The sequence below is a fragment of the Paroedura picta genome, chromosome 1, assembly GCF_049243985.1.
Source record: "Paroedura picta isolate Pp20150507F chromosome 1, Ppicta_v3.0, whole genome shotgun sequence".
In the NCBI taxonomy this organism is placed as follows: domain Eukaryota; kingdom Metazoa; phylum Chordata; class Lepidosauria; order Squamata; family Gekkonidae; genus Paroedura; species Paroedura picta.
Genome location: NC_135369.1, coordinates 16,415,589 through 16,427,965, shown reverse-complemented (window position 1 = coordinate 16,427,965; position 12,377 = coordinate 16,415,589). Strand labels below are relative to the sequence as shown.

Below are 12,377 nucleotides of genomic sequence, written 5' to 3'. Positions count from 1 at the left end.
CTCCAGGACTGACCGGTTTATTCGCCTTGCAGTCCAAGGGACTCGCAAGAGTCTTCTCCAGCACCAGAGTTCAAAAGCCTCAATTCTTTGATGCTCGTCCTTCCTTATGGTCCAACTTTCACAGCCATATATTGCAACTGGGACAGCACTCGACAGCACTTGACAACACTTCAGTATTATTACTATGAATTAATAATACTTGAGAAAGGCCATGACAAATTTTCCTCAGTTCTAGGAGCCGGCCCTCAAATTAGCTAGATTTGTTTTTCTGTGGGATGGAGTGGGTTGCTGAAGAGTGAAGCTGGTCCTTTAGTAAATCTCCTCAAGGACATGGGCCTTTGGTTTGGAGCGCTGTTGAGCCCCAAGTTAGACCTGTAAGTCTGAGCACCTTAGACAAATAAATGGTGGGAGGAAATGGATTGAATTCCATACTTAGCCCCATTCTACATAAATAACAGAGTAGCCCAGGTGAATGGCTGGTCTTACACGTTATGAAGAAGAAGAAGAGTTGGTTCTTATAGGCCTCTTTTCTCAACCCGAAGGAGGCTCAGAGCGGCTTACAGTCACCTTCCCTTCCCTCTCCCCACAACAGACACCCTGTGAGGTGGGTGAGGCTGAGAGAGCCCTGATATCACTGCTCGGTCAGAACAGCTTTATCAGTGCCATGGTGAGCCCAAGGTCACCCAGCTGGCTGCATGTGGAGGAGGAGTGCAGTATCAAACCCGGCTCGCCAGATTAGAAGTGCGCAATCCTAACCACTACACCAAGCTGGCTCTCTGACTGGAATTCTTATATTGCCCATCAAGTTGCCAGTTTATTCCCTAGCTGCTATGAGGATGCATGGGTTAGCAGTGATAATGATCATGAACTAATTTCATCCTGATTCTGTTTAAGTTCATGATTATTTATTAGCTTGCTTTCCGATGCGTATATTTGCATTAGCTAAAAAGGTAAAAGGTAAAGATATCCCCTGTGCAAGCACCAGGTCATGTCTGACCCTTGGGGTGACGCCCTCCAGCGTTTTCATGGCAGACTCAATACGGGGTGGTTTGCCAGTGCCTTCCCCAGTCATTACCGTTTACCCCCCAGCAAGCTGGGTACTCATTTGACCGACCTCGGAAGGATGGAAGGCTGAGTCAACCTTGAGCCGGCTGCTGGGATCGAACTCCCAGCCCCATGGTCAGAGCTTCAGATAGCATGTCTGCTGCCTTACCACTCTGCGCCACAAGAGGCTCTTATTGCATTAGCTAGCTATGTAGTATTATAGTGTCGTCTCTGCGTAAGGAAGTTTCTGGACGGGGCTTCAGACGCTAAGTTGGATTTCATCCAAAGATGAACGACTGCCTCAGTCACACCCCCGGGTCACTCCGAATGCCACCCTTAAAACGCAGTTGCCAAGTTGTGGCTTCGTTAAACTTTTGGCCCTCGCTTGAAGACGGGCCCATTGAGCCGGTGAAGGAAAATGCCATAGAGAGCAAAATCAAATATGTGGCGTACTTTAGTACAGGGGTAGTCAACCTGTGGTCCTCCAGATGTCCATGGACTACAATTCCCATGAGCCCCTGCCAGCAAGCGCTGGCAGGGGCTCATGGGAATTGTAGTCCATGGACATCTGGAGGACCACAGGTTGACTACCCCTGCTTTAGTACGCCGCTGATGTAAACGTGACTGGCTTAGTGTTCTCGTGAATGACTGTCACTTTCAACCAACCAGAGGCTCACCTGTGAGGGATAGAAACGGTCTATATTGGAAAAGAAAGTCCTGTTTTGAATCGGTCTCATCTCTAACCTGGGGGTGGCGCTCTAGGTGGGAATAGTGAAGAAGAGAAACATTGCCATTTATACCCTGCTTTCTTCCCCAGTGGGATCCCAAAGCAGCTCACCCGTTCTCCTGTCCGACATTCTGCCCTCACAACAACTCTAAGAAGGAGGCTAGGCTGAGACGGTATCTGCAACAGGCCATGAGTGTATTTAAGCAGAAGATCAGAGATACTGGCAGCCAGTGGGATATAGCTAGAGCTCCTGGATTCCAGGTTCCAGCCAGAAATAAATAAGTTCTTTCCCTGGCTTTCTTTCCCTGACTTGCTCTGGGGAACAGCAAACAAGAAAAGCCCTTACTTAGCAGTACAGGAAGACCGTTACAAGAAAATCCCTTTATCTCCAAGGCTGTGTCCCTGGGCAAGTGGGCAGAGAGAAACAGTGGAGCATTTTTGACTTTATTGCCCCCTATACACCATGCAGTGAGATAGGTTATTGCAACCAGTGTTGGAAATATTTTCGGGCCTGTCCTCAGTAGGATAGATGAAAAAACTGCTGAGTGATAAGGACCATCATAGTGCAGCTTATACTGCTGAAATTTGTGCAGTTGCTATTAAGGTACTTATTAATCTAAGGATAATAAGAATATTTGTACACTGTTATGTGGTTTTACCGTCTCTGTTTTTTTGCTCGTATGTTTCAGCGACTTTTAAATTATTTAAAGAGAGCCAGCTTGGTTCAGTAGTTAAGACTGATGGTTGCACGGAACCAGTGCTTGCAAGGATCTGTGCCATTGATGAGCAGAGCTTTCTCCTGGCATAAGGAACTTGCTCTTGAAACAACCCCAAACCCAGTCTGATGTAGTGGTTAAGAGCGGTGGCTTCTAATCTGGTGAGCTAGGTTTGATTCCCTGCTCCTCCACATGCAGCCAGCTGGGTGACCTTGGGCTCGCCACAGCCCTGATTAAAATGTTCTGACTGAGCAGTAATATCAGGACTCTGTCAGCCTCACCTCCCTCACAGGGTGTCTGTTGTGGGGAGAGGAAAGGGAAGGCGATTGTAAGCCTCTCTGAGACTCCTTCGGGTAGAGAAAAGCAGCATAGAAGAACGAACTCTTCTTCTTCAGTAATATCAGGGCTGTTGTTGGCTGAGAAGGTGTGACTGGCCCAAGGTCACCTAGCAACCTTCCATGGCACCCATGGGGATTCAAACCCAGGTCTCCCATTTGCTGACACCCTTAACTATTCCTTGTTAACTAGATTCTTAGCGCAGCCATAGGCACCATGGAGCCAGACCCCAGTGCCGCCATAAGCTAAGCCAAGCGACGAAGGATTTGAGTTTTTAAAAGGTTTTGTCTCTTCGCTTGACTGCCTCTCCTCTGATTGCTTTTACTTCTCCTTAACCCTAGTTTGACCCCTAATTTCTGCCCCACTCCTACAAAGCAGTGAGATGTTTTACTCCCACATCCAAATAGAGGTACTGGACTAATTGGCTTCCATTAAACCATCCTTTCTCAACTTTTTTACCATTTAGAAATCCCTGAAATATTCTTCAGGCTTTGAGGAACCCCCCAAAATGGCACAATTATACAGAATTCTGGAGATAGTTTTTTGGGGGTCAGTTGGACATGAAATTGGGGTCACTCTAGGTGGGCAGGTAGTTGTGAGTTCCTAAATTGTGCACGGGGTTGGACTCGATGACCCAGGAAGTCCTTTCCAATGCTATGATTCTATGAATATGGTTGGAAGGTTTACCTGTGTATATGCCCACCTGGGGCTCATCCCCTTCTCCCTGCAGGCCCATCATTGGCCATTTCAGGAAGGGGTGGGTGGGTCAATATGGTCATATCACCAGATAAATAATTTAAAATTTAAAAAATATATAAGATTAATTAACTCCTACCCATTTGGGAAACTCTTCCAAGGCTGGCAAGAAGCCCCAGGGTTTCACAGAACCCTGGCTGAGAAAGCCTGAATTAATCTTTTAAAACAAGTAGCTCCAAGTAGCTCCAGGATCTCTCTGATAAAAGTTGTCTTTCTGATATTACAAATGAATGAATTGAGAGTTCAGTCTTTTGAATACCAGCAGATCAGACAGCAGACCCTGGGAGAATTTTATCTTTTAGTGAAGTAAAAAATAAAGAGAACAGTTGTCTTTATTAGACAAGAGCTTTGGAAAGACAAGTGAAAATTAACCCTCTAGTTACTGCAAAATCAAAAGCCAAAACGATCAAATCACTTCCTTTCTCCAACCATGTTAGAGTATGTAAAATTTAAATGGAGGCTGCAGCTAAGGCAGTAGTCCCCAACCACCAGGCTACAGCTCCCTCTCCCCGCCCCCCCCACAGTGAGAAACCTCCCAGGCCATAAGCAAATCGGTCGCCAAAGCTTCTTTTTGCGGGAGGGGGGGAGAGGGAAGCGTGGCCGCAAATGCGCATGCGCGGCAGTTTCGTGCATGCTCGGGAAGTGCCGTGCATGCTCGGAAGTGCTGCGCATGCACATTGCGACCATGCATGGCGCAAATGCGCATGCGCGGACCAGCCGCACGTGCGCTTTTGTGGCAGTGCATGGTGCAAACACGCATGCGCGGACCTGCCGCACATGCGCGGTGGCTGGATTGCCCTACCCCCCCACTGGGCATTGATCAGAGGGGTTTGACTAGATGGCCTTCATGGCCCAACTCTATGATTCTTCTGAAAATTCCATCCAGAGACATTTTATTTGCTTATCACAACTCATGTTTGTCGAAAAATGGCAGTCTTGCCTTAATGCTGCAGAGCTTTTGAATGCTAACAGAGTTCCATACGATTAAAGTTGAAAAACGCAAAGATGTAAACTCTGACCAAGAGCAAAGGGGTGACGATGAAATGCCTAGGTCCCATGGCAACCTGATGGCTGGGATTTGTGGAACCTTGTGCTAAGTGCTATTCTCATTGGATTATATTAATATTTGGATTGGATTGTCTACAAGGTGGCTGGTTTCTCATAATATTTGTTTCCATTGAATTTGCCTGTATCATTGGTCAAGCCCTCTTGGTGGTTAAGAGGCAGCCCTTTATGCAGAGTTCTGTTTTTCCGTAGAAAGAAGGGGGCAGTTCCAATTGGCTGGGAGAAGACAATGAACCCCTGACGGGTTTCTCCTGGCGTGGTGGCTCCGACCCTGAAACCACTGGTATCCAGATCTGGAGTGAGGTGTTTATTGTGGAGAAACCAAGTGGCAAGAAGGTAAAAGCAGTGTGGTGGTGGTACGAATTAGAGCCTGTCTTCAGAGGCCAGATTTTCAGTTTATAAAGGGGACCCTTGACAGACTCTTTCATCTAGTGTTTTGGTTGCCTACAGGCTGTTTCGTCTCCCTTTTGCCATTTGCAAACTATATTTATTTGATTTCTTCCCATCCTTTTGACCCCCATTAGCTCTTTGCAGTGGGTATAGCTATAAAGGTGGTTTCTCAGATATGCAAGATTTAGACAGTGGATGGCCTTTGGGTAAGAATCAGTACCTTACACTTGATCCGGAATTCAACTGGGAGCCAGCGCAGTTGTTGGCGCATGGGTCGAATGCGTGCCCTCCAGGACCGATGGTTTGGTTCAGCATATGTTAGCTTCTTTTGTGGCAGCATATGGCAGCTTCATGTGAGTTTTTCAGGGGCGATGGTTCAGTGATAGAACATCTGCTTGGCATGCAGAAAGTCCCGGTTTGATCCCTGGCATCTCCCGTTAAAGGGATCAGGCAGTAGGTGACGTGAAAAACCCCAGTTTGAGACTCTAGAGAGCTGTTGCCAAACTCGGTAGACATTACTGACCCAAAATCTGATTTGGTGCAAGGCAGCAGTTTTAATGGAAACTCTTGCTTCTCTGCTGGCAAGGTCGGGTCATTCCATTCACTGTTCTGAGGGATACACGGGAGGGTTTTTTTCTTCTTCATCTCCTTTTCTTACCCTTTGACACCCCTGCCACCCCCCGGCTGACAGGTAGCTGTCGTGCTGATGGACACCCAAGGAGCCTTCGACAGCCAGTCGACCGTCAAGGACTGCGCCACCATCTTTGCTCTCAGCACCATGACGAGTTCTGTCCAGGTGAGCCTCCCTGTTCTTGTTCTGCAGAGGAAGCAATACTGTCATTTACAGGCACGTGAGGGTTCAGTGAAAGCTAATTTGTCTGACTCGACAGTTATCGAGGGAGGGGGGACTGCAGCGTCCGGATAACTGAAACAGGATCATTACTGAGAAGGTCATGAATAACTCAAGCAGAAGGTCCAGGTGTGGTGCAGACAAAGGAGGAATTGGGGCGCAGGAAGCGTGTCAGGCCCGACTGAACCAGGGAATTCTGTCTGACAGCCATTTATCTCTGGCCTTCTAGGCATCTCGCAGTTCGAGGTATGCAAATACCAGCTAAAATCGACATCAGTTAAAGCAAATCAGATCAGGCAGACAGGCCGGTAATGAAAGCAGCTGCGAAATAAGCAGGCTGTGACAGACAGCTAACGGCTGATGCGTCAGTTGGGCCTGAAGACTTTGATTGACAGGGAGTTCAAAGGGAATTCTGCCGTTGACCTGAGGGAGTGGCAGTTGAGAGTTAGGAAGGAGGGAAGAAGGAAGGTGGAGGGAGTAGAGAGAGGGGGGAGAATGAAAGACTAAGAGGGGAGGGGTCCTAAAACAGGGAAATGGAACCAGTAGTCCTTTCCTGAGGGAAATAGCTCAGAGGAAAGGGGAGTGATCCCTGTCAAGTGTTAAAGAAGGAAAATTGGAACCTGCGTGTATAATGCCTGCATCTTTAGTAATTTTGTAACTGATTAACGGTTCCATTTTTGTGACAAATTATTTATTGGATATCATTATATGAAGTTTTTCTCGTTCCTGGTCTTTTCACCTGCCGAGTTTAAAACTGAAACCTCCGTGACAGTCTGACGTGAGAGTGAAGTGAGACAGGTTATGTGCGGTGAAATCGTAGCAGCCTCTCGTGTGTCATATTCCGACCTATACCAAAGAAGGCTTTAAACATCTTGGGCTGTGTGTGATGGAGGGCAAACAGAAACACAGAAGAAAAAGGAGTTGCTTGGCTAAGGAAGGGGGGAAAAGGAAGCGGGGAACCATCAGACAGGTAATGGGTGATAGAACTTTAGTGTTCCTCATCAAAAACATGAGGGGGAAGCTATAGAAATCTGGAAATTCATGTCTCGATTGTGCAAATGAGTAGCGCTTAGCATTACTACTCAAGGCTGGCCAAACCGTGGCTCTCCAGATGTCCGTGGGCTATACGTGTTTTAAAGAAACAATTATTTCAGAGGATAACTGAGTTGGTCTGTAGTAGATCGGCTCTCTTCGAGTCCGGTAGCACCTTAGAGACCAAGATGATTTTTGTGGCATGAGCTTTGAAAGTCAAAGCTCCCTTGGACCGTTTACGCACTGGAGGTTTCATGTCGGGCTGGAGTTTTAGTCGTGGCAGGTTGCCCCACCTCTTCCTGCACCCACACGGGGGAGCATTTGGCCCAGTGCACCTCATCCGCTCCCAATCTGTGCTCCTGCATTAGAGTTGGGGCAGTGAATTTCCCAGTGCATAAATGGTCTTGGCCAGAAACAAGTAGGAAATAAATGTGTCTCTTTGCAAGCTAGCTGCGTTTCCTTGCAGAAAAATATCTTGTGGATAAAGCTTACTTTGTCAGTGCCACGATTAATCTGTTATATTTTGGAGGTGCCACAGATCTTGCAGACTTGGTGTTTTTTGCTGCAAAACAGTAACATGTCTGTGGCATGGATCAGCATTTTATTTATTTTATATAACTGAGCAATGTGTTTTGTCCCTTCCCTTCCTTTTTTTTAGATCTATAACTTGTCCCAGAACATACAGGAAGATGACCTACAGCAGCTGCAGGTAGGCAGGTTTACGGATGAAATGTTTGCGATGAGGCATGCGAGGTGCTGTACTGAAATGGGCATTATTCCGACGTCCAGAATTTACAAGGCTGTGTATATTCTGTGATTCTGCCTGCGAGCAAAACCCCAAAGAAGGTGGTCCCACTGCAAATCTCAGCTTTAAGAACAATCCGGTTTTCAGTCTTTATACCTGAGAGAAATCTCAAACGCCCAGTGAATTTCTGAATGAGACTTCCAGGACAAGGTTTCAGGATAACTTGGGTTTGAGCTCAATCGTTGAGCACTCGCTTTATGGGCAGGAGGTCCCAGGTTTAATCCTTGTCATTTCCAGGTAAAGGATCTCAGGTAACAGGTGCTGGGAAAGTTCTTTCTGCACCCCAAACTCTGGACAGGGCCCTTCTTGGTAGAGCAGATAGTACTAACTTGGAAGTCAATGGTTCACGTTCATTTAAGGCAAAATAAATCAAATACTTAATAAGGCATATTGGACATCATCAAAATGAGTTTCGTCTGTTGCTGGTTGTGGCCATGGTTCAGTGGTAGGAGGCGTGCTTTGCAGGCAGAAGGTCCCAGCTTTGTTCTTTGGTACCATCAGTTACCAAGTGGTGGAAAACAGCCGTTCTCTGTCTGACACCCCAAAGGTTTGTTGGCAAGCTGAAATGGCCTGCCAAGGATAGACAAACCAATGGTTTTCATAAAGCCACTGGAAATATTCAAGTGCTGCAGGAGGTCCTCCACCCAGTTCGCCCTTTCTGGCTGTTACAAAAGAGCCTCTCAAAGTGTACATGGCTGCCATTGTCTTGCCTTAATGACCAAACAAGCTTGCAGAATGTCTTTTGTCTCCCTTTCTAGCTCTTCACGGAGTACGGCCGGCTGGCCATGGATGAGATTTTCCTCAAACCATTCCAGGTATGCGTGCACATGGGGAAGGCACACCTGGGCCTTGTCCTGCGACGCTGCTTGTCGCATCTCACGCTTGGAAGAAGAAGAAGAAGAACGATGATCAGGACCCAGATCGTTGCAGTCAATGTACTTGTTGATATGCTCATGCCAAACTAGACAGGAGCATTGATCTGGGTTGGGAATAGCGGCTCAGTGGCATACCCTGAAGGATGAGACTGAATTGGATCCTTTTCTTTCCTGCTGGCTGATTATACTGGTGGTTTTATTCTGGGGTCCCCAGCCTTTTTTGAGACTTTTTTGGAACTCTTACACCGAGCAGTAGGCACAACTACAAAATTACTGCTGCGGGAGAGAGACACAGCTAGAAAATGGCTGCCACAACTTAACTGTCAGACTCATAGGGAATTTCCTTGTGCTGCACGGACAGCTGCTGACAAAGGGACTTTGCACAGTCAATCAAATTTCAAGTGGCCAGTCAGAAGCCTTGCTGGGCAAAAGCCCTACCCACTTTATGAAGCACTTGGCAGACTCCAACAAAGGTGATGGTGGGCTCTAGGGCAGTGGTCCCCAATCCCCGGTCTGGAGACCGGTACCGGTCCGTAGATCATTTGGTACTGGTCCATGACTCCTCCTTGTCCTCCTCCCCGGCTGCTGCCTCGGGGGCTGCCTTGTCACTCTGCCGCCGGCTCACCTTTGGTGCTCTCTGGTGGCCACCATGGCTGGGGCTCCCCCTCGGCGTGGCACTTCACAGCTGCTGCTGGCAGCGCCCACCAGCAGGCGGCGGGAAGACAGGGGTGCCGGCAGGAAAGCAAGTGGAGCAGGGGCTCAGACAGCGGTGACATCCCTCGGCAAAAGAATACCCCACACCCTGGGCCTCAGTAAAATTGTCAAGCGTTGGCTGGTCCCCAGTGATAAAAAGGTTGGGGATCACTGCTCTAGGGGACCCCTGGTTTTCTGCCATTGGGTTTGACACTTATATTGTATTTGTAAGCTACTTTGTGGCTATGTGTCAACATGTGAACCCTTCATGTAGAAGCAGAGAGCAAGGGCTGAGACCCCCTACTCCACCCACTAGTTTAACCCATAGACACTAGTGGGTGGAGAGCTCTAAGCCCTTCCCTGCCATCATCTTTGTGTGTTGCTTAATGCCTTCCATCTTCCACGCAGACCCTGATGTTCCTGGTCCGAGACTGGAGCTTCCCCTACGAATATTCTTATGGCCTGGAGGGCGGCAGGCGGTTTCTGGAAAAGCGTCTGGAGGTAAAAACCAGTGGGAAGGCCAGCAGGGAGAGGCCCGTTGTGGCACTGTTTCGAAACTCATCAGCAGCATTTGATATTCAGTGAGAAATGGCAGTTTGGTTGGAATTTGAGGGTTTTTTTAAGGGCTGTTGCCCAGTTAATAACGTCCACGTCTCTCCTTTGGTCGAAGAGCAAGGCACAAACTTAATAATTTTTGTTATAGTATAAATTTAATAATTCCTAATCCAGACGATAGGCATGGCATTTTTTCAGAGCCTAAAAGAGATCGACCCGGGTTCAGGAAAGTAAAATTGAACTGTCTGTATAAAGGAAAAGAGGGACTGAAAAATCTAGACATTTAGGCAAGTGCAGGAAAGGATCAGTAAGGAAACCTGGCCAGTCAGACAAATACCGACGACATAAAAATGGTGCTAGAGGGCTCCCTTATCGAACCCCCCGGATGCTGGAGAAGAGAACAATCGAGTGACCCTCACCACTGCACTGCACTGCGCTTGGGCAGTAGAACCGGCATAGCTATTCCTAATTATCCACTCCAGTTTCTTGTCAGTTGTAGTTTGCTTCAGTTTAACCCATAGACTGCTTCTAGATAGGGAATCAAATGCGTAGGAAAGGTCTCCGAAGGCTGCATATAATAAGCCCTTCCTCAAAATGGCATACTGGATAATTGAATGAGATCAGACATGCCTGTGATTGAGCATCCTATGCCTCTATTGAAATCTCACCAGTTCCAGGCCAGCGATTTTCGAATTGGCCACCTGAGATTGAAGTCTGCTCCACAGAACTGCTGCGTAGATCTTTCTTCTGACTCAAAAAAAACAAATGGGTTGATAGTCCTTGGAACGGCCAGTTTGGTGTAGTGGTTAGGAGTGCAGACTTCTAATCTTGCAAGCCGGGTTTGAATCTGCGCTCCCCCACATGCAGCCAGCTGGGTGACCTTGGGCTTGCCACAGCACTGATAAAGCTGTTCTGACCGAGCAGTGATATCAGGGTTCTCTCAGCCTCACCCACCCCACAGGGTGTCCGTTGTGGGGAGAGGAAAGGGAAGGTTATTGTAAGCTGCTTTGAGCCTCCTTCGGGTAGAGGAAAGCGGCATATAAGAACCTACTCTTCTTCCTCTTCTTCTTCAGTAATATCAGGGCTCTCTCAACCTCACCCACCCCACAGGGTGTCTGTTGTGGGGAGAGGAAAGGGAAGGTGATTGTAAGCTGCTTTGAGCCTCCTTTGGGTAGAGGAAAGCGGCATATAAGAACCAACTCTTCTTCCTCTTCTTCTTCAGCTCTATGGATTGGGACGAGAACTCCATTCTGGGGGAATCCCACCAGTACAATTCACGCTAGTAAAGAGGTTAGCCCAGTGGTTCTTAACATGCCACAACCTTTTAATACAGTTCCTCATGTTGCGGTGACCCCCAACTATGCAAGTGTTCTTTCACAGAAATTAAACCGAAACTGACCAATGGCGTGAAGATCCATTGTTCATGATTGTATATAATTTTTTTCCCGGGGTTTCACAGTTCCGTTCTGTCTCTTATCCCCCTATACCGATTTCGCTCTCTTCCGCTGCTCCAGACAGATGAACGCTCTTTCTCAATCTACCCTGCAAGGCTGTTGTGTGGATGGTGTCCCCCTGGGCAAACTGCTTGCCCTGCCGCAACCCCTGTGAAAGGGTCGCTTGACCTCCAAAGGGGTCCCGGCCCCCAGGTTGAGAATCACTGGATTAGCGCAAAGAGGCACACGCTAGTCCATGTTATTAATAATACATTCTGCTGGAAGACCATCAGGGCCAGGGGCCTTTTGAGTACGGAGTCCTTTAATAAGGTTTGCGAGTTAATAAAATCTTAGTCAATTAATTTGCATACACTTGGATTTTTAAAATTTTTGTTAGCTCCCCCGAGACAGTGTGAGGCGTGGGATACAGATTAAATTAAAAAATAAAAAATAAAAACAGTCTACCTAAAAAGAAAAAGAAAAGGTGCTTTGGAAATGTGAAATGTTTGACTGGGATGGGTGTTTTATCTTCCATCTGTGGGATTCTTTATTTTTTTTATTGCCCGCCACTTGTGGCAGGTTACAATGTCCTCATTAAAAATCCTATTGAAACCTCCATTAAAAGGACAACGGACGCAATATCAAATACATAGCAGCAGGCGATAAATAAAGAAGAAGAAGAAGAAGAAGAAGAAGAAGAAGAAGAAGAAGAAGAAGAAGAGTTGGTTCTTATATGCCGCTTTTCCCTACCCGATGGAGGCTCAAAGCGGCTTACAATCACCTTTCCCTTCCTCTCCCCACAGCAGACACCCTGTGAGGTGGGTGAGGCTGAGGGAGCACTGATATCACTGCCTGGTCAGAACAGTTTTATCAGTGCCGTGGCGAGTCCAAGGTCACCCAGCTGGCTGCATGTGGAGGAGCGCAGAATCGAACCCAGCATGCCAGATTAGAAGTCCTCAATCCTAACCACTACACCAAACTGGCTCTGCACCCAAGACTAATACCCACTATTGTGGAGGAGAGAGGGCCTAGCTGGCAACGCCCAGGTGCTAACACCAGCCGCGGGGGGGGCGGGGCGGGGGGGGGCGTGATCTTCCAGT

General features: G+C 47.6%; 1 protein-coding gene across 2 annotated transcripts in view; it reads left to right on the top strand.

Annotated features, from left to right (window-relative positions):
• The window catches only part of ATL3 (atlastin GTPase 3), a 42,862-nt gene that overhangs the window by 17,053 nt on the left and 13,432 nt on the right, over positions 1-12,377 (top strand). The window contains exons 3-7 of one of the 2 annotated variants that reach the window (XM_077323621.1): positions 4,837-4,980; positions 5,726-5,830; positions 7,575-7,625; positions 8,480-8,536; positions 9,698-9,790. In XM_077323621.1, coding sequence (XP_077179736.1) covers positions 4,837-4,980; positions 5,726-5,830; positions 7,575-7,625; positions 8,480-8,536; positions 9,698-9,790 — 450 coding nt within the window. Of the gene's footprint in view, positions 1-4,836; positions 4,981-5,725; positions 5,831-6,374; positions 6,855-7,574; positions 7,626-8,479; positions 8,537-9,697; positions 9,791-12,377 lie in introns of those variants that run through there. The other variant, XM_077323611.1, reaches the window with a different exon arrangement.